The 27,772-nt window shown below is 38.4% G+C and overlaps 1 protein-coding gene across 1 annotated transcript in view; it reads left to right on the top strand.

The window, feature by feature from the left end:
- The first annotated feature begins 98 nt into the window (after positions 1-98).
- Positions 99-27,772, top strand: part of LOC140930372 (vacuolar protein sorting-associated protein 41 homolog) — a 37,503-nt gene continuing 9,829 nt past the window's right edge. The window contains exons 1-27 of the mRNA XM_073380054.1: positions 99-149; positions 276-470; positions 2,251-2,334; positions 4,589-4,663; positions 6,245-6,310; positions 6,424-6,489; positions 6,622-6,738; positions 7,426-7,490; positions 9,007-9,088; positions 12,700-12,763; positions 12,854-12,912; positions 13,755-13,799; positions 18,304-18,439; positions 19,277-19,338; positions 19,841-19,894; positions 20,702-20,758; positions 21,452-21,513; positions 22,026-22,107; positions 22,816-22,908; positions 23,681-23,752; positions 24,110-24,165; positions 24,247-24,294; positions 25,184-25,280; positions 25,517-25,558; positions 25,654-25,704; positions 26,241-26,300; positions 26,894-26,971. Coding sequence (XP_073236155.1) covers positions 111-149; positions 276-470; positions 2,251-2,334; positions 4,589-4,663; positions 6,245-6,310; positions 6,424-6,489; positions 6,622-6,738; positions 7,426-7,490; positions 9,007-9,088; positions 12,700-12,763; positions 12,854-12,912; positions 13,755-13,799; positions 18,304-18,439; positions 19,277-19,338; positions 19,841-19,894; positions 20,702-20,758; positions 21,452-21,513; positions 22,026-22,107; positions 22,816-22,908; positions 23,681-23,752; positions 24,110-24,165; positions 24,247-24,294; positions 25,184-25,280; positions 25,517-25,558; positions 25,654-25,704; positions 26,241-26,300; positions 26,894-26,971 — 2,007 coding nt within the window. The 5' untranslated portion in view covers positions 99-110. The remainder of the gene's footprint in view (positions 150-275; positions 471-2,250; positions 2,335-4,588; positions 4,664-6,244; positions 6,311-6,423; positions 6,490-6,621; positions 6,739-7,425; positions 7,491-9,006; positions 9,089-12,699; positions 12,764-12,853; positions 12,913-13,754; positions 13,800-18,303; positions 18,440-19,276; positions 19,339-19,840; positions 19,895-20,701; positions 20,759-21,451; positions 21,514-22,025; positions 22,108-22,815; positions 22,909-23,680; positions 23,753-24,109; positions 24,166-24,246; positions 24,295-25,183; positions 25,281-25,516; positions 25,559-25,653; positions 25,705-26,240; positions 26,301-26,893; positions 26,972-27,772) is intronic.

Raw genomic sequence — 27,772 nt, 5'->3', positions numbered from 1 at the left:
GAGCGCCCCAAAATAAATTCCCTCACCCACTCTTCCCCGAAAGATATCTACACATGTTGCATACCTCGATATCCCGTGAACCTTTGTGAGCACTCAAAGGAGCGTCAAAAATGGGGGACAAGGGTGATCTGAAAGACCTTCGAAAAAAGGTGAAATCAGACGCGATTTCCAGGCTCTTTTTAACTTAACATCTTCTTAGCAGTTTCAAGTAAATGTAAAGTTTAGTTAATGATGATTAATTGTCTCTGTGAATCGTATTTTTTGACTGATTTTAGGAAGAAGTCGATGAAGACGAAGACGAAGACGACTCCGGCGCGGACGATGATGAAGAAGAAGATGATGATGACGAAGGATCAGAGGACGATGAAGACGAAGTGGAACCCAAGTTGAAATACGAAAGAATAGGAAATGCCATGAATACTATTCTCAACGGGGAGGAGTGTGCTAGCTGTATGGCGGTACATACAAAGGTACACTCGTGAATCGAAAGTGAAAGTTGCTACTCTGCTTTCCGACACGTTTAAAATGATGTTAAAAAAGGTTATTCTCGTTCAAATAGGTTATTCTCCTAACTGTATTTTGAATGCTTTACTGCATGTACCAGCACAGACCACATAAAGCAAAACAACCAAACAAATAGGGAGATTTTCTTTTGTTTTACTTTATCTGTGCTGGTACAGGCTGATCCAAAAGGGATGTAACCTGAGATCAGGCTCTATTTTCGTTTCGCTTTGAAAATTACATTCCGGCGGGCAAGGCGAAACGAAAAGAGAGCCTGATACAAACCTTCTTCGAAGCGTCTGCCGCCCACTTTTTTGATTGATTGACATTTGCCGAATCAGCCAACCAAAATTACTTCCGTTGCTTGTTTTTCTAGCATGCAAATTTTTCACGCGTGAGAAAAATGTAGACTGGCTGACTTAAAAAATAGCTTTTATCTGTTAATTTTTTCAGCTAAAAATAAAACAGTCAGCACAATCACATTTAACTTCTTGTGAGATTAAGGGAGATCTCAAAGGTTATTTCTGTTGGCATAAAGGGTAAAAAGTTTTCGAAAAGAAGGCGACACGATGTTCTACTAGTTTTATTATTTTGGCTAGGCGCGCTCGAATTTAAAATACTGAAATTTCTATTTTCCCCGATTTTCAGTACCTAAATCTTTAAAAACAAAAGCAAACAGCCCACGAGCGAGGACACCAGTTTTCCTGGTTTATATTTTACAAAAAGCGAAGGCAAACAACCAGTCTGTTACCTTAAGCCACCTGCTTTTATAATAATGCCTACAAAATTCCTTGAACAGCGATGCGATATTTTTCGTCTAATACTTCACAGTTGGCGATTGAGGTTTCTTTCGCAGTGAGCCTCAGCTTGCGTACCCCATTCAGAGAAGTCATTCCCGGCTACTAGTTTCAGATGAAACCAGTTTTAAGATGGAAAGTTTTTTGATTTGCACTTGTTTGTTGGTAAATCAAAAGGCACCTTGTTAGCGGTCAACAACTTGCAGAGGGATTCAACTCCACGATACACTCACGTTAGTTCCGTAAATAAAGCAAATCCTGAGAAGATATGAACAACCATATGAATTTTCTGAATTTCTGTGGCACATATTAAGGCATATTTTCCTACCATAAGACCATAAAACAATAAAAAAGACACAAAAACGATCCTTCTCTCCGCCGACGACAGATCATTCACGAAAACAACCTCGCGATGAATAAGCGCTTTCAACTTGCGGCGTTTCCGACAGCCAGTCAGGTCTTGTGGCATTGTTCTAACAGCCAATCAGCGTTACAGCCAAAATCTGGCCATAACGAACACAAACTTGAGAGAGTTTGTATCAGGCCCAATTTTAGTGGTAGCCGTTAGAGAGAATGTATGAGAACCGCTTAAATTGGGCCTGATCTTAGGTTAAAAGGGATGCTAATCCAACTCAACTCACTGATCACATATCAGGGAGTGGCTGTATACTGTCCCACTTTGTACAGGCAAAGTTTACATTCTAACTGCCCCATTGTAAAGTTTTCTGAAAACCCCTTTCCAAAAAACATACATAAATTTGTGCTAAGAAAAGCATATACAGTCTGTACTTTTGCAAAAAGGTCACCTCCCTGCCCCACCCCCCCTCTTTCCCCTCTCCCCTCACCCCTCAGTGTACCATTCCGACTCCAATAATTTATCATAAAAAACTCATCTTAGACAAGAAAAAGGCTATTGGTGATTTTATTGGTCAAGGTCTTTTGTTGTTTCTAGTTTCTTGCTCTAGGAACTCACTATGGAGTTGTTCATATACTGGATCACCAAGGGAACCCAAGCAGTAGCAAAAAGTACCCGTCAGTAAGTATGTCAGTGATAAATTTATGCTTAGTATTACATTATTGCTGCCTTGCTTTATCCATTCAAGGGCCATGCAGTGCTCGACTTTCAGAAAAAAATGTTAGGGCCAACTGGCCCCCAAGTTTTCACTTTTGGTCGCCAGAACAAGTATTCTAGTCGCCAAAAATTATATTTAAGAACTAATGGGATAAAATAAACTTAACTTTAACTTAGCCTTAACAGAAAATGAATGGTTCAGACTTTCTTTGAACTTTCTTTCGAATGGTTTTCGCTGACGCTCGATTACCAGCCTGTGTTCTGTAAAATGAATCCGCACTCAAGCGTAAATCTCCTCAAACAGGTATTCATTAAGGTTCAGGAAATGGAATACACATTAAAAAAACAAAATTTAAGAATCACAAAAAAACTTATTTGGGTTATGAAAGAACAAAATCAGCAAAATTTGTTTTGCGTCCCATGCATTTGCATGTTCAGAACTGAACATCGGTGAAACTTCATCTATTGCGCGGTTGCCTACCGCTTGATCGAAAGTCTCCAGTAAGACCAGAAAGAGGAAACGTTGCTAATGTTTTTGGGCAAAGAAGTTGATTTCGCGAGAAGTCTGTTAGACAAACAGCATGACTTCAACTTTACTTCATTAGAAGTCAATGAAATAAGGCAGAGCTTTTATTTGCATCGTCACGCTCAACAGAAATTTGTGTAAAGTTGTTTACAAGAATTGCGAAGCTCGAGAAGTAAGTGCCGTTCGTTCTCGATTAGCTTCGATTAGCTTGAGCTTTTATCAGACTAATCTGCTATCGAGTCTGCAATCGAGATACATGTTCGACATAAAGAAATTGTTTTAAATATCGATGCGCTAAAAGTCATTCCCGGAGAAACACGGGACGATCTGTTGAGAATTGCGATCGATTTGTACGAAAGTCGATAAGTCTTCCGTCAAATTAATTCATTTCACAATCCTCTTTCAAGTAAACGTAGTTTAGATTGTTGGAAGAAATCGTTAAAGCCTTTAGACATATCGTTAAAACGTTTAGACAAACCGTTAGAGCGTTTGGGCAAAACGTTAGAGGGTTAGAAAAACCGTTAGCTATCCGTTAGTTGTATAAAGGATAACAAATTATCATTAGTGTACGTTTACCCAAAGAAAAAAGTCACCTATCTTGGGGGCCAGGTTGGCAACCAGGCATGAAAATTTAGTCGCCACTGAGTAAAAGCTGGTCGCATTGGCGACCCCACGGGTCGCAACGTCGAGCCCTGCCATGCCAATCATTTTGTCATGAAATTCAGCCTAGAAAAATCAGTGCTTAATCCAGAGAAATTTTTGTGGATTTAGCCTGTCTTTCATGGTAATTGCTAGAGGCAAAATCGACGAAAAAAAAGTAACTTTAATTTTGGAAACAAAATTCATCCTTGATGGATGGGAAATGTCAAATTTGCAACCAGGACTGAAGAGTTCTTTTAAATGCAAGCGCAAGACTTTCACAGCTCTTTCACTACTCTTACTCAAACTTCACACTTGAGACACTCAGAGTTTTTCTCAGACAGTTAATAGTGAGCTGAAACAATGAGTCTGAAGTCCCAGACTTCATGAATGGCAACTGGAAGTTTGATGTCTCGCTTGATGGAACACTTTTGTCTCACATAATGAATCTGAATGCTTTTGTTTTAACTCCTGCTGTATGAATTTGTCGAGTCAGAGCACTGAGAGGGAGAAAATAGCAACTTTTGGTTGCCGTTTTGATGTCCAGGATGTCAATTTTCTCATTGTGTAAGGTCCCAAATGAGTTTACCATGTCCTTTATATCAGCAGTCAAATTGCTGATCAATGCGGAATAGATTTCTTTCTCGTTTACTAAAGAAGTAATAATTGCATTGCAGCAAAGCTGTCAAAGATGTGTTTTAGATCAAATTTGATTTCAGGGTAATTTTGATTTAAATGAGGTTGATTCTCAATTTCCTTTATCTCGTAGCCCTAAGAGACAAAGGAAATTGAGAATGAACCTTGTTTAAAAAATTTTAACCTGAAATCAAATTTCTTTTACAGATACTAGCAACCATCAAATTGGGAGTTAAGGACTTCAAGACATCCTCAACCTTGCCAAAAAAACTAAGACTTCTAGGCTCCAAGGTGGCTTTGTGGGGAAAAAAATCAACATTACAAGGTTTACAAAACTGTTGAAAAGAGAAGCCAAAATAGTGAGACCCCTCAAAGAAGTAAATTCATTGAAGATACTTTAAAATGTTTTTTCCTTAGCACACGACAGCTATCAATCAAATTAGCATTGATCAAAGTGGTGACTATGTAGCCAGCTGCTCAGATGATGGACGGGTAAGTAGTTTTAAAAAATACATAACAACAATGTAGTAAAAATACTTACAAATTGTGGTTAAACAGAAAGTAATAATCTTTAAAAGGGATATTAAATCCAACATATTTTTTTTTCAACAAAACAAGCTTTTGATATAAATAAAGCAGCTGGGGGTAAATAAAGGGGTCACCCTATGGCTAAGATTCCTAATAGTTCTGAGATCATCCAAATTGTAACAGTTTTCTAGGTGACTGCCCCAATGAACAAGGGGTAAACCCTTCCCATACCTATCCCAACACCTACTTGTACTTACGTTTCCTAGAGAACTCTCTTTGTGGTATCTTACTCAGGGGTTTCAATAAGCACCGACGACTGACGAAACGCGTTGGTGATTTTGCTCAGAGAAGCCGGCTACTTTTCTCTCCAAAAGAAGAAGCCACTAGTGCGTATGATGTCGTAAACAAGTAACTTATCCTAAAATCTGGATGAAAACGTAAAGGCCAACTGGTTTTGAGTTATGCTTTAGTTAGGCAAATGCTGTGTTTCGTGCAATCAATTCTTCACGTTTCTTTGGAGGTTTACACAGAATTTGTTCTCGTTCAAATGTACGTTTTTTCATTGCTTGTAAGTTGTGTGGCTGATATTCGGAACCTGAATGAAAGCTACCTTTTCTTGAATGAAAAACGCACTCTTTTGTACTCAATTTAGTCCCCAGAATGCTGGAAATCGCATTTAAGGGCTTTGAAATTTCAAAATTTTCTGATGGAGCATGCCCGCAGACCCCCCTAGAGGTACTCGATTAACGCCTCCTGTTGATACGGTCGGGTACTCTATTCAAACCTGCTGGTTACTTCAATTATTATTGAAACCCCTGCCTACTTCCAGCACTGTAGTGATTTACATGTAACAGGACTCTGACTAAAGCATACAGAGTACAGTATATACAAAAATAATAATGCTTCATTTGTATTTGATTTCAATACCCTCTGTAGTTTGTTAGTTAATTGGTTGTGAAGGACAAGAGTAGAAAGAGAGAGAGTTTTCCTCTGTGAATGGGTTTCATTTATTTTTACCTTTGCTTACAATAATCTGAGGACATCTTTACGGGTTACCCAAGTTATTGTAAGGCACAGGTATAAGTGCATTTAATCTGTGGAACCAAGAAATGATTTACTGTAGTTATGATTGCAAATTGGCTTGTAATATTATTTGGGAAAGCTTTATGTGTATGTGTTACAGGTCAAAATTAAATTCAGGTTAAAAATTTTTTAACCTACGTTGATTCTCAATTCCTTTGTCTCTCCTAGGCCTATTTCATAAATAATAATTATTAGGGCTAGGAGACAAAGAAAAATGAGAATCAACCTAGGTTAAAAAATTCCAACCTGAATTTAATTTTGACCTGTAACATAATTATACCAACTTACATTAGTTACTATTACATGAATATTACGTTTTCTACCAAGTGTTGCACATAACTTTAAAAACCTTCTTTATCCATTAACTCACCCTGAGTGTCATGCCAGCCTTAAGGATAAAAAGCTGTGTGACCTTTCACTTTACAATCCATCTAACAAGTCAGTTGCTTTTCTCACATTAAGGTTGTGATAAATGGTCTTTACAGCTCTGAGAATAATGTCCAAGCCACTTTTGATTCCCCCATCAAGGTAAGAGTTATTTTTTTCCTATGTTATTGCCATTTGTTTATTAAAGAACCTTTGTTAAAATTGCTTTTGTTTTTGAGTTTCTGGTAATTTATTACTTTTACTGGTTTTCTCAGTCAGTTGCTTTAGATCCAGAGTTTTCAAAGAAAAGAACAAAAATGTATGTTACTGGAGGAACAAAGGTTTGTAGTTGTTCTTGTTTATTTTCTGTTTCAGTGAAAAATAATAGCATGACCTTGTTCTCACCTAATGATAAAAAAATCCTTAATATAAAAAGTTCAAAGTCTCTGCTCTGATATATTGTTGCATTGTAGTTAATTCTCACAGAAAGAGGCTGGTTCAGAAATAAGGCCACAGTATTGCATGAAGGAGAGGGCAGCATAAGGACAATTAAATGGAGATCATCCCTCATTGCATGGGCTAATAATTCGGTAAGATGAAGCAGTTATTTTGCAATGAAATATTCTACAAGGGTAGAAAAGGGTAGAAGTGCCCTTTAAAATCCTGCAAACTTACATCCCAAATGTACATATATGAATCTCACACAGTCAGGATTTCCAGCGCTTCTTCACAAATCGTAGTTCCACTACATGTACCACAACATGTCAACCAGGGTTATCCAAGGGATATACTGAATCTCTGGTATCTTTTAAATGATATAACTATTGGTTTTGAACGTGCAGGATACCCCTTACACTTTGTTTCCAGTTTTGGGTGTATTGAGGGAAATTCAGTATTCATTTTCTTTCTTTCTTTCTTTCTTTCTTTCTTTCTTTCTTTCTTTCTTTCTTTCTTTCTTTCTTTCTTTCTTTCTTTCTTCATGTATATTAGTGTTAGTACTACTGACCCCTCTCCCCAAGGGGGTTATTTTGGTCTAAAAAATTGGACTAAAAGTTTAGCTGTGTCTTAGATATAAAGACACTTTTTAAACATTAATTTCTTTTGTTTTTCTGTATGAGTTGATAATGAGTTTTTGAATGCTGCTTAAATGTCATCACATTAAAGGAGAAGAGGCACAAAAATCTGCAAGCTTTTCAAAAATTATGACCAGTAATGCAGCTTTTTTATTGAGCTTTTTTTGTTGAAATTTTGTTGATTTGTTTGTTTGTTCAACTCAGGAAGTCAAGGTGTTTGACTTGAACTCTCAGCGAGTGATAACCAACATTAAAAGAGAACCTGGAAAGTATGTGACTTTAATTAACTTTGCTGATAAAATTTCTTCCACGAACCTAAAGGTTGTGGTTAGTACTTGGGTTGGTAGACTTTGCATAGCCTTATTGCAGTATATGTTCCAGTTACTTAAATTTTGCTCATCAGACAACTTTCTTGGTGAAGAATTTATTGCAAAGCATGCAATTTTTAAGCTTAAATATGTCTAAATAATACAATAAGACCCCAGTATAAACTTGAACTCTGAAGGCAAATGAAAAACAGTTCGAGTTAGTGGGGGTTTGAGATTTTTGGGGTCAATTGGATGGTCATTGTGCCATTTGAACAACAGATGGTGTACTGAATTTTTAGCACCTCAGTAAACAATACAGTGCGAATTTGCCAAAATAAACCTATCTTGTCAGAACGTGTAAAATATGTTCGTTATGACTTACAAATGACTGTCAAATACATAATCTGTTTATCGCTCTATTTCAAAATCAAGTTGCTTGTGTTAGTTTTTAGTGTTTTTACGGATTATACGTAAAGACCTAATGGGATGGCATAGGTGGTGAGTTGCACGAAAAAGGAATTCAAGTTATTGGAGTATTTTAAAAATTGATCAAGGGGACAAAATTCAGTTTGAGTTAAATCCGAGGGAAATGGTACCCAAGTCCAAGTTAGTGGGAGTAAGAGTTATCCGAGTTTGAGTTACTGAGACTTTACTACAGTTCCTTGTTCTTTGTATTCTCCGAGGAATCTAGTAGATACAGTGAACATAGAGTTCTGACCATTACATACATACATGATTTTATTGTATTTTGAGGTAAAAATACTATTATTATAACATGCCTACGGGTAGCTAAGCTAATCTAGGCTGGTCATATTTATAGGAAATACATACAACTGAATACAACTAAAAGTAACAAGAGAACTAAAGAAACTAAAATTGACAACAATGATTAGAGACTACTGATAAACTAACGGTATTACTAATAACAAATGACAACAGTTATGACAAGAGACTACTGATACACTAAACGATATTAATGAATACATACTAACTAAGAGGAAAATAAATTCAACTTAACTTTTTGAACGATTTCTAGGAGATCAATATCACAGTCTTCTGAAGCTAGGATCTCAAAAAGTGTTTGTTTTATTTTCCTCTTGACCATGTGTCTTGAGTGGTGATTTATAGGTAGAGGTTCAAACCAATATAGAATTATGAAATTTTTTATTCCACAAAGTGGTTTTGGTTGGTTTTGAGGGATCATAATAAGTTTCTGGGAAACTGCCCACCTACCCCTCCCCTAAGCCAACATTTAGCCCTAAGTGAGAAGTAAGTGTTAATGTTGGCCTAGGGGAGGGGTAGGTGGGCAGTTTCCCGGAAACGTATGATCCTTTTCAAGTAGTAGTGGTATATAAGAGGTCCCAACTATTGTTCTTTGAATGAGAAAACCTTGTTTTTTTGTTTGCAAAGGTGTCGCTTATGAGAGAAAGCCGCAATTAAGAGTTTGTCTGTAAATATAATTTTTTTTTTTTGGCAGATATAGACCTGAACTTTATCGCTGCTGTTTGTGTTGGAAAGATGACATCACCCTTCTTATTGGCTGGGCAGACATGGTTCAGGTATGGAGGATAGTTTTTGACATAACTTTCTGGCAATTTGGTCAGTAGTAATGAACTATGTACCAAAGTATCGGTGGTGGACAAAACACTGACCACCAGTCCATGGACTGCCCCCATGAACTACCCATATGGACTACCCATATGGACTACCCTAAAGTGGACATCACCCACTGAAGTTTAGCGTTTAGGGTTAAGAAACAGAGTGAATCAAGTTTCAGGTCAGTTTTCCTGGTATAATAACCCTAAATAGAACCTGGTTCACTCAGTTTCCTGACCCTAACCACTGAACTACAGCGGTATAGTCCATTTTAGGGTAGTCCATATGAATAGTCCATGGGGTAGTCCTTGGTCTGGGGGTCAGTGTTTTGACAACCACCCAAAATATCATAACATGCAAAACAGCATAGGTATAACTCTTACTTTATAAGTCTGAGCTGTAAACTCAAATATCTGAATCAAGATACTTTCTGTTGAGTATACAATCTAAGCCTGAATTACGTAGGTTATAAATCCGAAGAAAGAAATGAAATTAAATCAAATCAAATCAACTTTATTGGTACATCCAATTAAAATGGGTTTTCACATACCAATTACAATAAAATCTAATCTGAACAATAGAAATTCAATATAAACATTTGAAAGTGAAAAAACATTACCATACTATTTAAAAAATATAAAATATGCATAATTACACCTATTGAGTGTCAATGGCTTAAAAACTCGTCAAGGGCACGTCCTTTAATCGCATTCTTAAAAACATTAAATGACTCTATGTTTGCTAAACTTTCTGGAAGGTCATTCCAGAGCTGAACAGCCCTATATGAGAAAGATCGCTGACCTGTTGCTGATCTAAAAGATGGTACATGAAGTTTATCTTTATTCCTAGTATTTCTAGAATGCATCTGCCTTCTTGTCGAAAACTTATTACACAAGGATGGTGGGGCTAATCCCTTTACACATTTGAAAGCCATTAAAATGTCTCTAACCTCCAGTTGCTTAGCAACCAGCAACCAGTGGAGTTCCTTTAACATCGGCGTGATGTGCTCATACTTTCTTGTGCCAGTCACAATCCGTGCCGCAAAATTCTGAACTTTTTGAAGCCTAGCAATGTTCTTTTTTGTTGTACTAGACCACATGGACGAACAATAGAAAATCTTGCTGAACACTAATGAATTTATGATGGTTATGAGCGTAGACCTATCAAACAAATGTTTCACACGATTGATTTGGCACAGGCTACCTGTACACTTAGATACAACATTGGTCACATGTTCGTCAAAACTAAGGCGCGAGTCCACGATGACCCCCAAATCTTTTGCAGAACGAGACGGTAGAATCTCCTTACCGAGTAGCGTAACTCCAAAACCCTCCGGCACACGAGCTAACATCTGCGGGGTTCCAAGAAGCAATAACTTAGTCTTATCTGGATTTATCAGCAAGCTGTGTGTGCAACACCAGGCGGCAATCCGTTGCAAATCTTCGGACAAATGTTCCACAGCCATGGCTGTCTCCTGGACAGGAAACGAGAGATAGAGCTGGGAATCATCCACGTAACTCTTTAGTGAGCACAGGTTAGGGACAGCTGGAAGATCGTTGATGTATATATTAAAAAGGGCTGGTCCCAAGATCGACCCTTGAGGTACACCATAAGCTACCTGGCGAGGATCTGACACCTCACAACCAATCCTCACCCACTGATTCCTGTCCGTCAGATAGCTTCTAAACCATTCCATGGCCTGTATAGACACACCCAGTTCTCGAAGTTTACGTAATAGGATCCCATGCTCGATACTGTCAAAGGCCTTTGACAAGTCCAACAGAACCAACGCTGTGACTTGTTTTCGATCCATTGCTTCGAGAATCATATCGGACATGAAAATATGGAGTGTTTCTGTCGAGTGCTTCTTCTTGTTTCCATTTTGATGTTCAGTTAAACAGTTCTGACGTGTTGTGTACTCCGTTAACTCATTAAGAGCTGCTTGTTCGCAGATCTTAGACAGAGCGGGTAGCAGTGATACTGGCCGGTTGTTATTAGCAACCTCATGATCTCCTTCCTTTAATATCGGTATCACCACGGACTCTTTCCAAGCAGATGGAAAAACTGATGTTAAAAGCGATCTATTTATAAGCTCTGTCAGAACTGGAAGTATAACTGGTAGGGCATCCTTGATCACACTCATGTGTAACTTATCCATTCCTGGTGCCCTGTTTAAAGGAAAAGACACGATGATCTGGTGTACCTCAAAGGTAGTGACTGCGCGGAATCGGAATTCATCTAGTTGGAATAAGTTCTTGGATGGGGGGGGCTTATACGCTGGAAGAACGTTAACTGAAGCAAGCCTCTTAGATTCAGCTGCAGCCCTTGCCCCCACAGAAGTAAAGAACTCATTGAACTCGTTCGCCAGTTCCGTCATATCCCTTGAGTACACCGGTTTCGATTTCTCTTTAGACGGGATACAGTTCCGTATTACCTTCCACATGGCACTACTACTCTGATTGCCATTCATCTCCTTTTGAACATGGATCCTCTCAGCATCACATAGCCTTCTCTTAACCTCATTACGACACCAACGGTAATGCTCCCAGTCCGTAACAGCGCCCGACACACGAGCGACTCTGTGTACTTGATCTCTCTCATCCATCAGCTCCTTGATCTCTTGATCTAGAAATGGACATTGCCGATTTCTGACTTTCCTTTTCCTGACAGGCGCATGACGCTCCAGGACTGCCAAAAAATTTCTCATTAAAATGTTCTACTTTTTCACCAGCATCATCAATCAAAGCATTTTCATACAATGGGACTTGGGCAAGATCATTCACAAAGCTCTCAGAGTTGTAATTCTTATAACTTCTAGATATAACATAAGTAGGCAGTGGTTTTGGCGCCTTGAAATTCAGTACCGCATAAACCAGATAATGATCGCTAATGTGTGTTTCAACCACACCACTATCGGTAACTAAGGCTGAATTGGAAGTCATGATGACATCAATCAAAGACTCGGATGTTGGAGTCACCCTTGTAGGCTCTGTGATAAGTTGTTTCATATTTAAGCTGCTACAAAAGTCATTCAGCACTCTCGATTCATAAGAACTCGTGAGCAGGTCACAGTTGAGATCTCCAACAACCAAAACAGACTTTCCATAGGTAAGAGCTTGCAAATACTGATCCATAAAATCTTCAACAAAACATGACAGCGGACAGTCAGGAGTTCTATAGGTGACACACAACAAGAATGATTTCAATTTCTTTTGCTGAACTTGTACCCATAACTGATGAAAACCAGAATCTGAAATTCGAGAAAGATCTTTGAGGACTTTGCTTTTGAGTGATCTCCGTACATAAACATAGACACCACCGGCGTGATGTTTAAGGCAGTCAAGCCTAATCAATTTATATCCCTCAATCTCTACTTCAGCGTTCGTAACAGAGGAATTGAGCCAAGATTCCGAAACCGCTAAAATTCCATACTCCTTTTCAGTCATTAAATTCCTCACCTCAGACTGTACATGTAACTTGCAGTACAGGCCATGAAAACAAAGTTTGCAAGATATCTTATTTTCTCTGGAAAAATTTATTTGTTTTCTCTTTACACTGTATTTTTCTTCTTCAGATTTGTGTTGTCAAGGAGAGGTTGATACAGCGATCAGATCTGCCTCCCCTTGTTGTGGAAATAGGTTTGCTATTTTTGTTTTTCTTTTTATCTTAATTTGCAGATTTAAAAGATGAGCCAACTCAAACTCATGTCTGAATGTTTATTTTTGCAGTTGCTAGGTTTAAGACAGATTATTACATTTCTGGAATTGCATACCTTAAGAGTGACTTGGTAAGCCTGTTGGAATTATTGATATTCTTTCGAAATTAGCCGTAGTTAAACTCTGGAAGCTCAGATTTTGTACCGATGGAGCTTGATAATGCCTGCATTACTCTAAGTAAAATTACAGTCAAACCTTCACTAACTGCCACCTCTCGACAACAGCCACCTCTCTACATTGGTCGCTTTTTTTGTCCTGGCAGACAGTACACACATTGGCTCTTGTTTAAACCTCTCTACAATGGCCACCTGTCTACAACAGCAATGGCCATGAAAGCGTGTCTCCAATTGTCAAAATAACTTATCAACAACAGCCAGCTTTTTCATCAGCCACTGATGAAAAAGTCAAGAATGGTCATAAAATTTGATCTGTATCGCTCGCTGATGATTAATCACGTCATGCAATATTGTATTTTGATTGTGTTACTGTTAGCAAATATTGACTATCCTTGCTTGTTTTGTCACGTTAACATTTTGATTCAAAACATTATTCATGTTTTTTGTTAATTTTATCTCTGTGTAATTATTGAATTACCATCATGGGATACAGTTAGCAGAAAAATAGTACAATAAATGTGTTTTACCTCCTAAAAATGATTTTTCATATTACACCCCATTGTCATTGCCATTGTCTAGAGGTTTGACTGTAGGTAGACATACTGAATTCCCTGATTAGGTCCATTCAACCAAGAGTTGGCAGCCGAGAATAATCTGGTTACCAGTTCCCTGGCTGAATAACATTCCTGAAAAAAGCGAGAGAGGGTCCCCACATAACTTGTCCTGCCTGTAAAACCCACAGGAAAACCAAGACTAGGATCATTAAAATTTGAATTATTTTGTGTATGTTTTCACAGGTCATACTGTCTTACATGACGAACATTGAAGCTGGCACAAGTAAGGTGAATAAACGTAAATTGTTAAACCATTCACCCCTGGAAATTTTGCTGAAAAACACGTTTGAAGCTAGTCGAGTGGTTTTCTTGTCACTGCTGTGCTATAAAGAGCTAAAACTTACCATAAAGCCATTTACAGGTCATACACTTTGCGGCCTTCTGATCCAGATGCAAAATATTAGCTTGTGAAGTTCGGGCATGGGCAGAAAGTAAAATGTTGCAAATTTTTTGGGTGGTTAAAAGTGACAGCAGTTTCGCTCTCTCTCCTCCCTTCTTTTTTCACTTTTTTTGCCTCATTTTTTTTTTCTTTTACTGGGCATTTAGTAGATTTCATTTTGGTGGGAAATGCTTTTAGGAAAGCTTTTAGGGTCTTAGAACTGATGAAAGGAATGGTAGGTGGATAGTGGAACAAGATTTTCATGGAAATTTTCGGGTTAATGTTACATGATGGTTGCCTTTTTATCCAGTGTCCTTGACTGAATTTTGCTCATTCTGTTATGGTTTGAAAGATTTCTTCACTGTGCAGAAGTTAGGGGACAAAGTTGTCCTTGACCATTTAAACTCATGACTTTACAAGTGGTAGAAGGGAGGTGGATCTGTTCAGGCGGTTACGAGTGGATCAGGGGCAAATGGGTTAAGACTGAAACTTTGTCATTTTTCCTCTGAATAAAACACAAAAGAAGTTTAGTATAGTTCCTTTACTTCATAAGCAAGTTTCGTTTATTGAGTCATTCAAATGTCTTTTGTGTCTATAAGGGCCTGTTGCTGGAGTAGTTGCAGTAACCTGTAAATTGCTTACTGAAAATATTATTTTCCTGCTCTGATAACATGTTAAATAATAATACAATATATGCAGGTTTTAGTATGTTCAGATGATTGATGATGATGTGACTATTATTCTAGATCACATGACTGGGAAGACATTGAGATAATGTCAAAATATTGTGTTAATTCTGCCAAATTCTTTGCCCCGAGTCAGTAATGTTATTTTTGTTAATACCTTAAAACACCACTGTAGGCCTTTTTCAAAAAATAGCATAATACTCTTTGTTGTCCCTCCGAAATTTTGCATAAACATTTTTTTTTTCATTTTCTCTTTATTGCCCCAAGAGAAAATATTTAAAACAAAGCTTATGCAAAATTTTAAAGGGACAACAAAGAGTATTATCGTCTCTTTGAAAAAGGCCTATTTTACTCATTAATTTTATAAAAAAATAAAAATAATACATTTTTAATTTAAAGTATTTTTTATCATTATTATAATTGTAGGTCAAAATCAAATTCAGGTTCAATTTTTTTAACCTAGGTTGATTTTGTCAATTACCTTTGTCTCCTGGCCCTTATTCATGAATAATGAAGGCCAGGAGCTATTGTAGGTCAAAATGAAATGCAGGTTAAAATGGTTTCAACCTTAGCCTGCTTAAATTTTCTTTGTCTCTTAGCACTAATTATTCTTGATTATTGTTAGCCTGCGTAGCTGGCAGTATTGTGTGGGTGGGTGTGGGTGCGTATTTTGGTGGCAGAGCCGTGTTCCAAAAAAGGGAGTAGGGATGAGGCGGTTGAAATACCGCCTGCCAGAAAACCCCGGTATTTTGAATAGTCCGCACACCAGTGTGCGGGGAAACGGATTGGTCGAGGGCCATACAAATGTCAATCATGTTAGATGAGCCTTCGCATATATGTCCCAATTTAGGGAGCAGATGGCAAACTGAAGAAGACGTACATGTAAAGTGATTGTGATTGTGATTTCCACTTTAAAAAGAGCAAAATTGACGACCAAATTGCCGAAATGGCATCTTTAAACTTCACAGTGCTGGAATTGTCTTTATTTAGAGGTAAGAAACAAAGGTAAAAATTAAAACACTATACAACTGCATCTGAGATCAAATCCTATGAGGAACACCTACAGAAGAATAAACCACCGGAAATGGTTACTCAGTATGCATGTAACAAACCAGCTTCATGACCTTTTAATGTTAAGCCTGGTGTTGCAAAAAAAGATTTACTCAGTCAAAGTTTAGAATGATACATGCACTGTGTAGTGCTAGTAACCTTCACGCGGGAGCCGAGAAAATAAAAAAACCTCTGTTTAAGCAAACTCACAAGGTCACGTTTCACATTATCACGAGCTTAGGAGTCGTGTTTAGCCTGTCAACGCTTATTTCTTAACTGTCTCGCCCGAAAATAATCGGAAGTTTCAAATTGCAGGTTTCTCTTTGACTGGCTGATCTAATTGCGATCAGCTAAGGTGACAAAAGTGGGCGGCATTTAGAAAAATCATGGTTCTCTGGCAGGCGGTATTTCTCGCGGCTTCGCCACTCGTGACGGCTCTGCCGTCAAATCTCACTCAACTATATTACAACGGCTCCGCCGCCAAATGTCACTCGACTACTACACAATACTGCCAGCTACGCAGGCTAGATTATTGTCGGAACTGTTTCTCCAGACAATAAACTCACGCTCACGATAAAGAACAGAACTGTTTTAATGCTGCTAACTCTCCCTCGGTATAGATTACTAACTCTTGCCATGTGCTTTTTTGCTGATCGATCATTTCTTGAAAACGACATCCTATAATATCCATAATCCTAGCTCCCAGGCCCCAACGACCTTAGGGTGCGCCTGACTAGTTTACAAAGTAAAAAAAAAGTGAACGAAATATTCTTAACATCCCAGTATCAACCTATGAATTCTCACATTATGAACAATTAGGGCTATGGAACAAAGGTGATAGAGAGTCAACCTACATTTTGAGGTTGAAACCATTTTAACCTACAGCAGAGACAAAGGAAGTTGAGAGCCAATGATGTTGAAAATTTTTAACCTGAATTTAATTTTGACTTATAACATAGTCAGGTTTATGTAAGCATTGAAAAAAAGCCCTCCACTTGCTACCTGCCACCCTCATTTTAGCACTGTAGCGTGAAAGCAGTTGATGCATTGATTTGACAGACATGTATTTTCATTAGCAGCTGCAATGGCTTAGGAAAAAGTTAATATTTTCCTAAGTTGTTATAGCTGTTGGTGTTAATATTCTGTTCAGCTAAATGGAGAAGAAACTCATGATTTATAGTTATGCTAATCTCTTGTCTCTGGGTTTTAATGTAGCCTGCAAGTACAGCTGTTTCTTCTCGCTTCCTGCACCCAGGGATTTTTTGGGAAAGACAATGTAACTGCATTTCTTGCCCAAAAATTCCTAACTGATGACAAACCTGTCCAGAATCTAGTCAGGAGCTCTGAATGGTTGATGTTCTTAATTTATTCCTTTTTCCATTGTTTGTTAATAATAGACAGAGACAAAAGGTCACCAAGTTCAAATATAAATGCAATGAATCTTTCACAAAACTCTTATTGTTCTTGGAATATATTCTTCTTTACAAGAAGCATTTGAGTTTGTTGGCACTAGTTCACAGAAGAACTCAAAGTTTTATGATTATAGACCCAAAGAAATGATCTCAAACAAACTTACAGCTGGAACCTCATTACTATGGAATAAGTTATGTAAACTTTGATTTACATGATCAGTATGGACATTTGGTCCCAAAATGCAGAATTTTCCCTTTTAAACATCCCTGGCAGCGAGGAGCGAGGAAAGAGGGTTATATTTGCAGGCTATGTTTCTCATTAAAAAAAAGAACAAAATAAAATATTCATAAATACGTAGCCCTTGATATTTCTCACTAAATTTGTAGTCAGAATATTTGGATGGATTTGTAGTGGTTTTTTATGTACTGTGTAAAAAACAAGCAGGAGTGTATTATCAGGTTTAAAAACTCGGTTTCGCCTTGAGTTTTTAAACCTGATAATGACTTCAAAATCAAATGGCTTTGAATGGCTTCAAAAACTCTCATATAGATCAACTCATTCTTGCACTAATATTTAGATTTCGGTTATTTTGGGCTAAGAAATTCGACATAAAGTTTAGCCTTGTCTTTATCAGATACAAAGACACTCATTAAATATTAAGTTCTTTTGTTTTTTCGTTATGAATTATTAATGAACTTTTGAATATTTAATCCTTGCTTTGTGATGATCAGTAGTGTCTGGATTTATTTTCAAAGCTTCGTGACACAAAAAACACCTTCGTTTGCAAAAACAGTGGGAAAGAAGTTAGAAATGGTGACCCCAAAGTATTTATTTTAAAATTAATATTTAGTTAGGTTCACCAATTCTTGGCTAGTTCACCACAACATAGCCTGTGTACAAACCCCCTCCCCTCCCCTTAGGAAAAATCGGTCTGTACAAAGGGTACCGCAAAAGCCCGTGGTGCCACTATGCAGGCCCATAACAGTCCCTCCCCCCCATGAAAGATACACCGACACACAGGAGACTACATCCCCTTCTCTTTATGAACAGTGTGTGTGTTCTTTAATGTCCTATATTAAAGACCCTAACTGTTGGTCCGGCCAGGTTTTGAACCAACAGCCTCCCGCTCAGCAGACTGGTGCTATCAGTATTATTCTCATCGTTTTTATGTTTTTTCATCTTAATATAATGTATGATGTAACAGAAAGGTCACGTAGTAGCTCACCGACCACAGCTAAGGATCGTTACACCTCGTGGTCTCAACGAGCCTGAGGAAATATCAGCAGATGCCTTGTCAGTCAGAGGATTTGAACAGTACCGCTGTGATGACTATCATTTGGGTAAGACTTGTGTTTTTTTATTAAAAGTACAAGTGGTAAAATTTACTTATTTAATATCAGGGCTCAAAAAAGTCCCATCCAGTTAAGTCCAGGATGAGTAGTTTTTCGTGCTTACAGCAAGGAGCTGAAAAGTGTGAGCTCCTTTAATTAACTCGCATTCTTTCATGCAGACGTTAACCAATCAGAAGTTGAGGACATTTTCCAGCTGGCCTCTGATTGGATTAAATCTGTACAAAAGAATTTGAACAAATCAAAAGCGGTCACACTTTAGGGCTCCTTGCTGTAAAGCTTAGGCCCAGTTCAGATGCCGCTCATGTGCCAAACCTAACTGATGAATTAAGTATGGCAGAAGAGCAGTGTCTGAATTAATTTGGTACAGCAGTTTTAGTTTGGTGCGGCAAAAGCATTAAGTTTGACAGAGTCTGTTGGACTTCACTTGGGCTCGAAACACGGTGCGCCTTCTAAATCAGATGTTGCGCCAGTGTCGCTCCAAACTCGAACTTGATTATTTGGGTTCAGTATGTGAAAAGTACAGCATATGAACCAGGCTTGACTTGCTCAATGAGAAAGGTTCCAAGCAAATCATCCTCTTATAAAATCATCAACTGAGATGAGTAAGAAGTGGCCCTGGGCAAGTAAAATGTTGCATTAATTTTGACTGATATTGTGATACAATGCAATGAAACAAAATTATGGGACTTTGTTCTTCCTCCTTGGGTGTAAAAAAAAGCAAAATCCATACAAGCTCAACTTACTACCGTATTTTTACAAATGGTAGCAATGAAAGAATTATTTATTTGTAGACCTAATGCTTTTTTTGCTAATTGCTTTTTGCAGAAAATGTTGCAGAGGAGAACTTGTTCTACATTGTTAGCCCTAAAGACCTCGTTTTGGCCAAGGTGAATTTAGTAATTCCTCAGTGTAGGAGCTCGCTAAAAATTCAAAACTTGACTCCCAAAAGAAGTGAGTCACCTGTTTATGGCCCAGTATTATCCAGACTTTCAAAAAAATCCTTCGTCTGATTTCAAATGGCGCAGGACCTCTCGCGACTTTGTCGCTCACTCGGCTGCTTCGTAGCCTAAAAAGCTCGCCCCGCTCACTAAGAAACTCGTGAGGTCAACTTCTGGCAAGTCTAAATATTATATTGAAGTTGGCTTCTCTTCAAAGATGGTAATACTGTGGAGGCAATCCTCATGAACTTTGTAGAAACTTGCCAAGCATGCAAAACATGGCTCTTAAATGTGCTTCTATATTTAGGACATATTGTATGTTCAAGAGTGAATCAGCTGCTGATTGCCTGGAAGTTGATGCTTTGTAAATTACATAAAACAATGGTTTTATGCCATTTAAAATGCTTAGTGTTTACAGCGTGTGTGTTGAGTATGTGGAGTTTTCTTTTAGCCTAGAAACATTGATGATCACCTCAAGTGGCTGATTGATCATGGCAGGTTTGAGGTAAGCATAGGTAGTATGGTTAATAGGCCTCTTTAGGTTGTATGTTCTGTTTTCCCACTACAGGTCATGTGATAATACTCTAGGGAACTTTTCCGTTCAAATTTCATCTTATTCACGTGCATATCTATGCATAATTTATAAAACGACGAAGGGTCAGGTGCCCTTGGGACCTCTCTTGGGAAAACAAAACATACAACTGCAGACGTTCTATCCTGCTGAAACAGACGGATGGAACGCGTTGGATGATCCAAACTCATTCAGACGAACTTAACTGAGCCAGACGTCAAACTTAACGTGAACTTAACTCACAAAGTTTGGTTTGTCTCATGAAAAGTTGGACGTTTGACCTAGGTCAAAGTGCCCTACATGGCAATGGGCAGCAGTATAAATAATAAATGGGCTGCAAGATGGAAAATATATTGACAGCAACCTTTGTCTCTGTGCATCATGAATTGCCTGTGCAACAGGCATTATTGAGGGCACTCAGGTGGCTTTTTAGGGAATGAGTGCAAAGTGCAAGACACACAAGTGGAGGAGAAAGAAAATAATAACTGTTTTATCCTTTTTATCTCTCTCTTCCCTCTTCTTGCATGTCTCGCATTTTCACCCCAACACCCAAAAACTCACATGAACACTCCAGTTTTGGCTCCTGTGGCCCACAGCACTAGCACTAGAAGTGCAGGGGTTTTACATACTGTGAGTAGACTTCAAGAGAAGTGTGTCCTTTTAGTGGGTTTGTTATCATTCTATTTAAATTGATAATGGTAAGCTTTTTCATTTAATCAGTGGTATCTGTTTGTTGTGTAGGAAGCCTTGGTTGCAGCAGAGACAAACAGCAAGGAAGTCAAGAAACATAATCAGCAGGTTAGTTAAAAGGTACAAAAACTTTGGCACAGTGTAATCTATTTTGCCTTTAAAAAAAATGATGTTATTTAGAAACAGATAGTTCTAGGTCAAGATTTCTGGGAGTTTAAGGTTTCACTACGGCGACGGCAATGAGAACGTCCAAAAAATTAATAGACCTGTTCGGCTATTAATAAACTCAATGTTTTATCCAATTCAAACCCTTTGAGAATAAAACGTTTTTGTTTCAGAAATTTCCATATCATTTAAATGTGAATGCCACATTATAATGCAAATACAATACACAAAGAATCTTAACCCCAGGAGATTTGAATTGGGTACAACGCTGAGTTAGTTTTTTGATTAGCAAAACAACTACTTTGCACGTGCAGCACACTTTTTTTTGGCACATTTCTTTAGCATAACTAGGACGTGAATTGCCAAATTCCACGTTTTATTGACAACGTGAACATACGACGACGAATTTCTCTTTCTCTTTTTAAATTTGGATATCTTTCTTAAGAATTCAACTCTAGGAAAGTTCACCTGTATTAGACTAAGTAAGCGAGTTGGGATGACCGCGCTGAAGTTTCAAAGAAAGCGAACTCACTTTTTAAGTCACGTTTACGCCATCGTCGCCTTGGTGGTTTCTTAAACACCCTATTATCAAAAAAAATGCTCCTGTAGTTTGTAACACTGTGGCTGCTTTTTTAGGACATTGGAAGGTCATATCTAAAATCTCTGATGGAAGAAGGAAAGTATGAAACTGCTGCGAGGTTTGTATTTCCTCACGTGTATTTATTTGTTTTTATGCATTAAGTTTCACTAAAATGAATTCATGTTTTGTGCTCTCAGGGAGAGATGGAGAAGAGATTATTTTTGATAACCGTCTGTCGCTTCGAAGAACGTCTTAAAGCAAAATTCAAGAAAGAATAACAGATTTATTTTGTAAAATACTGTAACACAAATAGTACCATGTAAACGTACCGTTGAAGAGGTTTTATTGGCAAGCGATTTTTAATCATTTTTTACAACATAATATAGTATTTATCACAGAAAAGTACTGCTCAGTAGCTTTCATTCGAATGGTCCCTCTTTATGAGTTCCTTTGTCCACAGACTCAAAAGTTAGAACTACCTTGTACAGCATCATAAACAACACCATTGAAAAAAACTGTTCATTAGCTTGTCCAACCATAGGCTTTTCTCCACAGAATAAAGAACTTGGGACTTTATTACATGTCTCCAAACTTACTCCACTGAGTTCAATTCTTTTTTAATTCTTATAGGGTGTGCGTCAAAGTCTTGGGTGATGATAAGAAACTTTGGGAGGATGAGGTGTACAAGTTTGCTAGGAAACATCAATTGGAAGTAGGTTTCAAGTTGTTCTTTAATAGAAATTTGATTTTGCCTCCACTGTGACTAGTGTTGGCTTTTTGCGCATTTTGCATGATCTATTGTTTGCTCTGTTAAGGACATATTTTCTTCTTTGGTGATATTAGATTCGTAATAGCACGGAAAAATTAGCCTCTCACGCACACATTAGGAAACTTAAGCAACGACGATGACGACGGCAGTAAAAACGTCTCTTAAAAAGTGAATTCACCCTGTTACAAAATTCATCGCTCTCATTCCAAGTCGTGTAATTTGTTAAATGGTGGTGAATTTTCTGGAGATGAATTCTTAAGGACAGTATCTAAGTTTTTGTGTTCACCCCCTGCACAAAACGTGAAATTGGGCATTTTCACGTCGTAGTTGTGCAGTGACAGCAAAGAAATGTACAAAAAAGCGTGATGCACGTGCAGAGCTGTTGGTTTGCTAATCAAAACGTATTGCTTTTTCACGTTCTCGTTGCTGTCGTCGTTCTCGTTGGTTAAGCTCCCTAATTCTTGCTTGTCTCATGGGCTTGTTTCCCAAGTTTGTGGGAGGCTATGGAAAAAGCGGGGTATTGTGTGAAATTTCAGCAGCACTACCGAGTGATTACTGCAAGTGAAACTTAAGGATGGTAGTGAGATCCATCCAAACTTGTTGGTAGTTAAAAAATAATAATGTTTTGTTGTTGTTGTTGTTGTTGACCAGGCCATTGCACCGTACATCCCAACAAGCGCTGTGAAACTAAGTTCAGCAATTTATGAAATGGTTTTGTACGACTTCCTGAAAAAGGATTACAAGGTAATCACTCCTGGCGTGTTATATTCATTTCTATGTATTTTCCGTAGTGATACTGAAACTCCGAAGATTTCTTCTAGCCTGCGAATACAGCCGTCTCTCCTTGCTCCTCGCCGCTTGGTAGGTTTCGCTGGACAGATGTCTGCGCATCAACGATGGAAATTGCATACTGATGACGTAAAATCTGTCAAGAATCTGGTCAGGAGCTCTTATTGGTAGACGTACTGATCATATTGTTTTAGCTATTTCTGTCGTTGAGGCGCAGACGACGGTCTCTCCCGCAAAATATCCCAAGCGGCGAGAAGCGATGAGAGACGGATGTATTCATAGGCTAGATTTCCTTTCATCTGAAACAGATTGTTCGGCAAAGTCACCTTTGAGGTCTTGAAAACTGACGACCACTTTACAACATAAACATATGCGACAGCTATACGCGTATGTTGCAAATGAATCCCCCCTTTGTGAAGAAATTCTCCAGTACGTGATGACATCACTTTATGCGTGTCATCTGATTGGCTATGGGCAGGATGTCAGGTGATATCAGCCAGTGTTTTATTGGTTGTTATCATGGGGCACACTATGTTCATTGGTCGGTATGATAACACCAACAGTCTGATACTGGGCGTCCTTTCTTGCAATTCTCTTCGCTGGTTCGCTTATTACCACAGCTTAGTAAATCTTAGTACAGTTTTTCTTGAAACTGGTGATTCGAGTATTTCATGTTTTTCACTCAGCCGACACAAGCAACCAACGCGCACTATTTTTTATTTTGCAGAAATTTCAAAACCTTATAAAGGATTGGCCTGCAGACTTGTACAGTGTTCAGCCAATCATAAGCGCAGTGCAGGTAAGCGATCAGCCAATCGTTAGTGCCGTTTGGGGAAGAGTTCAGCAAATCATTAGTGCTATACAGCCACTGTTCAGCCAATCATTTGCACCCTGCGAATCATAAGCGCTTTACAAGCGGCTTTTCAGCCAATGATAAGCACCGTACAGTCGAATGATAAGCCGATCATAAGCATATTACGTATGAGTGATCACGCAGTCAAAAGCGCAGTCCATAACTGCAGTATGAAAGGGTGGAAACATTAGTTGAACACAACACTTTCTTCAAAGAGCGTTGAAACAGAGAGTTGTGGCTGTTTTCACATTTCTTTCTTTCTTTTCTGTTCTTTCTTTTTTTTTCTATTTTATGTCTTGTTAGGACCAGCTGGAGAAAGATCCAGACAACCGTGTGCTTTTGGAAACTCTCGGAGAACTGTAAGCTGTTGAGAATGAAATTATGTACTTTTTGTCCCCTCATTCAGTGACTGACATTTGCCCTCTGGTGTTCCATTACAGTTACACTAGACTGACAAGATATGACAAGGGACTGGCCATTTACCTTAAGTAAGTTGATAAGTTTCAAATTATCAGTTAAACCTGTCTGCCACTGAAAAATAAGTCTATCCTAAATTTGGACGTTAGAATTTAGGAGGTTAAAGAAAATGTAACGGAAATTAGTGCTGAATGGATGTTTTTAAGTCGGATGAAAATCATTTTTTACCATCCACATTTCAAACGGAGTATTTTCAACGACCTTTCAAGCGTATGAAGTTGCGAACAAGCATTGTTTTAATTGCTTTATGTAGTTTTTAAGACAGAATGATTCAGAACTAGAAATTACGGTTGCAGAAAGAGGAATTTGGGATCTGGTTTCCAAGAACGTTATGTTGCGTTATCTCCGTGGTTTTGAGTTACTTTTGAGTTTGAAAGCGTTGTTGTTTGAAGCGGTTGGAGGGGCGCCAAGTGAGAAATTTTTAGTTTAGTCGGCTCAGTGAAGTCTAGGCCAAACGTAGAACTTTTAATGAGTCGAACCAAACTTGGTGAGTTACGTTCACGAAAAGTTCGACGTCTGGCTCAGTAAAGTTCGTCTGAATGAGTTTGAATCGTCCAACACGTTCTATCCGTCTGCTTCAGACGGATAGAACGTCTAAAGATCGTCTCCGGGACAAACGTTGATCATCTTCACATGCGACGAACTAAACTGAAAAATTAAAAACTGGTATGATAATGTATATTTAGCCGCGTTCGGGAAAAAAATTTTTACTGATCTGATTCAGTTGATTGGTTTGACGCGTCCTAAGTTCGACGTCTGTCCCAACAGACGATCTTAACTTAATTTAAGTCGACCCAAATTAGAGATTGATTCGTCTCATGAACAGTTCGACGTTTGGCCTAGGCCTTAAACGAAATTTATCACGAATATATGTAATAAAATTCTTACTTTCTTTCACAGACTTGGTCACACTGATGTGTTTAACCTGATCCATAAACACAACTTGTTCGATTCAATCCAGGACAAGATTATAATGCTCATGGACTTCGATAAAGAGGTAGCTATAACTACTTCTTGTAACCTTTCCATCGAGGTCGAAATGTTCACGAGAAATTCCAGATTTCTTACTAGAAAATAAATGGTACCACGTGATAGTATTACTTAAGAGGTTTCATTTGAATGGTCTGAAGATAAGATTTCATCGACGGACCCAAAAGTTAGAACTTTGCTATAAATAAGAAAGTACTTAATTGGACAAAAAACCTCATTCTTTTTTATCTTCTTTTTTTGCAGAAAGCCGTGAAGATGTTGATTGACAATATTGACAAAGTGCCTGTAAGTTTAGTTATGATGTTCTTTGATGTTCTTTTGTCCTTTACGCAATTTGTGAAGCCCCCGAAAATATTAAACTTTTTTGCGGTAACTGATAGGTTGAAGATGTCGTGCGTCAGCTAAATAAAAGATCTGAGCTCCTGCACGTGGTAAGTGAAATTTGACTCAATCTGTTGTTGTTGTTGCTGTTTGTTGTTGTTTTTGTTAAAAAAAAAAAACTGAACGAACTCCGGTCACTAAAAGCATTGTCCATAGAAGATTAGACTGGATTGTTTCGTAAACAAACACATTTCATATTAAGAACCCACAAAACACTTATGGATTTCGTCCCAAGACTCAAAAGTTAGAATCACGTTGTGCAGTATAATGAATTGTACCACAGGAAAGCACTGCTCAGTCGCTTTCAGTTGCCTACATGTATGTTACGAACTTTAGGATTTCATCCACAGACTCCAAATGTCGAATACCTTGTGCGGTATAATAAACAGTACCACAGGAAATTTTCATTTGAATGTTCACGCTTTAGGATTTCATCCACAGACCCAAAGCTAGAACCACCTTGTTCTGCATTACATACAGTGCTAGAGGAAAGCATTTGCTCAATATATTTCGTTTTAGTGTTGAAACTTTAAATTTTAAATGCTTTGTACATAATGTACTAAGTCAATCTTTGTTCTCGATTCAGTACCTTGATGCGCTATTCGTCAAAGATCCTCAAGCTGGGATGGATTATCACGAGTTACAGGTACTAAATGATCTGTTGCCTTGCTACGAGTTTAGGTTGGTTAATGTTATGTAAATTGTGATTGGAATTGAACCTTGCAACTTGTGCAAATACGCAATCGTTTCAAAGCGAGCTAAAACCTAGCTTGCAGTCGGTGTAAAGCGCGGGAAAAAATTTAGCATGCAATCGATCATGCGAAGCACGGGAAAATAATTAGGCTTGCAACTGGTGCAAAGCACAGGAAAATGAAGCATGCAGACGGAACAATTTATGACGCGGGAAAGTGAATCATACAATTACTCGTGCAAACTGGCCAAAAAAAGTGCGGGAAAGAAGACTTGCAACTGTTTCTTCCAAGGGTTCGCTATTTTTTTTTTTTTTTTTTTTTGGCTCGTTTATACCATGCTTTAATAAAGTCAACGGCTAAGCGCTTCTGCGACTAAATCTGTTATAACGCAGCATACTGCAGAAAGGACCAGGAATATGAAAAGCACAAACGCTGACTTTCACACGTGTTTCTTGACAGTAAACCTCTGCTCAAAGCCAAGATATTAGAACATCAACTAAACGTTTATTTTTCAAGAGTCCATAAAACTTTTTTCTCCTGTTTGTAGATCCCCCTTTACGCTGAATTTGACCGTCCAAAGCTTCTTACTTTTCTAAGGAACAGCAACTATTACCCTCTTCAAAAGGTAAAACCGTGTATACATTTGTAGTTTTATATGAAGTGGTGTTCACAATGTGATTTAGGCAGACAAGAGCATTTTGGACCTCAGTTGGGCGGGGGTCTGGCTCGAGGGTACAAGGCTTTTTTCACAAGTTGGTGTTCGAAGAGCCGTGTTTAACGAAACATTTTCATCAATAAAGAAGGTGTAAATGGGTTGTTGTCACCTTGAGCGTACAATTTACTATATTCTGGCCTATCCGAGTATAAGCGCAGTAAAGTAGCAAAGCAAATTGAGCAAAAGCACATGGCAATGCCCCTGCAAACCTCCCTGGCGCCCCCCATATCACTTTGGTGAAACCGCTGCTTTAACTTCGTGTAACCTTTTCTAAATAGCCTCCTGTAATTCTGGACTAACTTAAATCGCACTGTTGTAACCTTCCAGTCTGGGGGAGTAGCCATACCCGCCGGGATCAGCCTCCTCCTTAGGCGCTTCGTTTTTCGCATGGTTTCGCATAGAGGCGGGCGCGAAACGCGAGTAACTGGTGACGAAGCCAGGGTCCATGGGAAGGGTAAAAAAAGGAGGCGCCCGTTTTCTCCTTCCCGCCTTCCTGTGCGCGCAAATTTCCATTGAGAGAGAGAGAGACGTCTGGGTACGAGGCAGCCCCGGGATCCTTCTCTTCTACAAGTGTCCCTGCCTTTTAAGGGTCTCAAGCCCAAAAATGATGGGAGGAGTTTGTTACTCAACTGAGTTTCTGTTATGACTTAGGGGTTAAAGTTCATTGCAGCCACGTCCATAGGGCGAGTGTCTGCTATCTTTTGTTTAAAG

Source organism: Porites lutea, chromosome 3 (assembly GCF_958299795.1).
Source record: "Porites lutea chromosome 3, jaPorLute2.1, whole genome shotgun sequence".
Taxonomy (NCBI): domain Eukaryota; kingdom Metazoa; phylum Cnidaria; class Anthozoa; order Scleractinia; family Poritidae; genus Porites; species Porites lutea.
The sequence above is the reverse complement of the archived record's forward strand: the minus strand, read 5'-3'. Positions and strand labels throughout refer to the sequence as shown.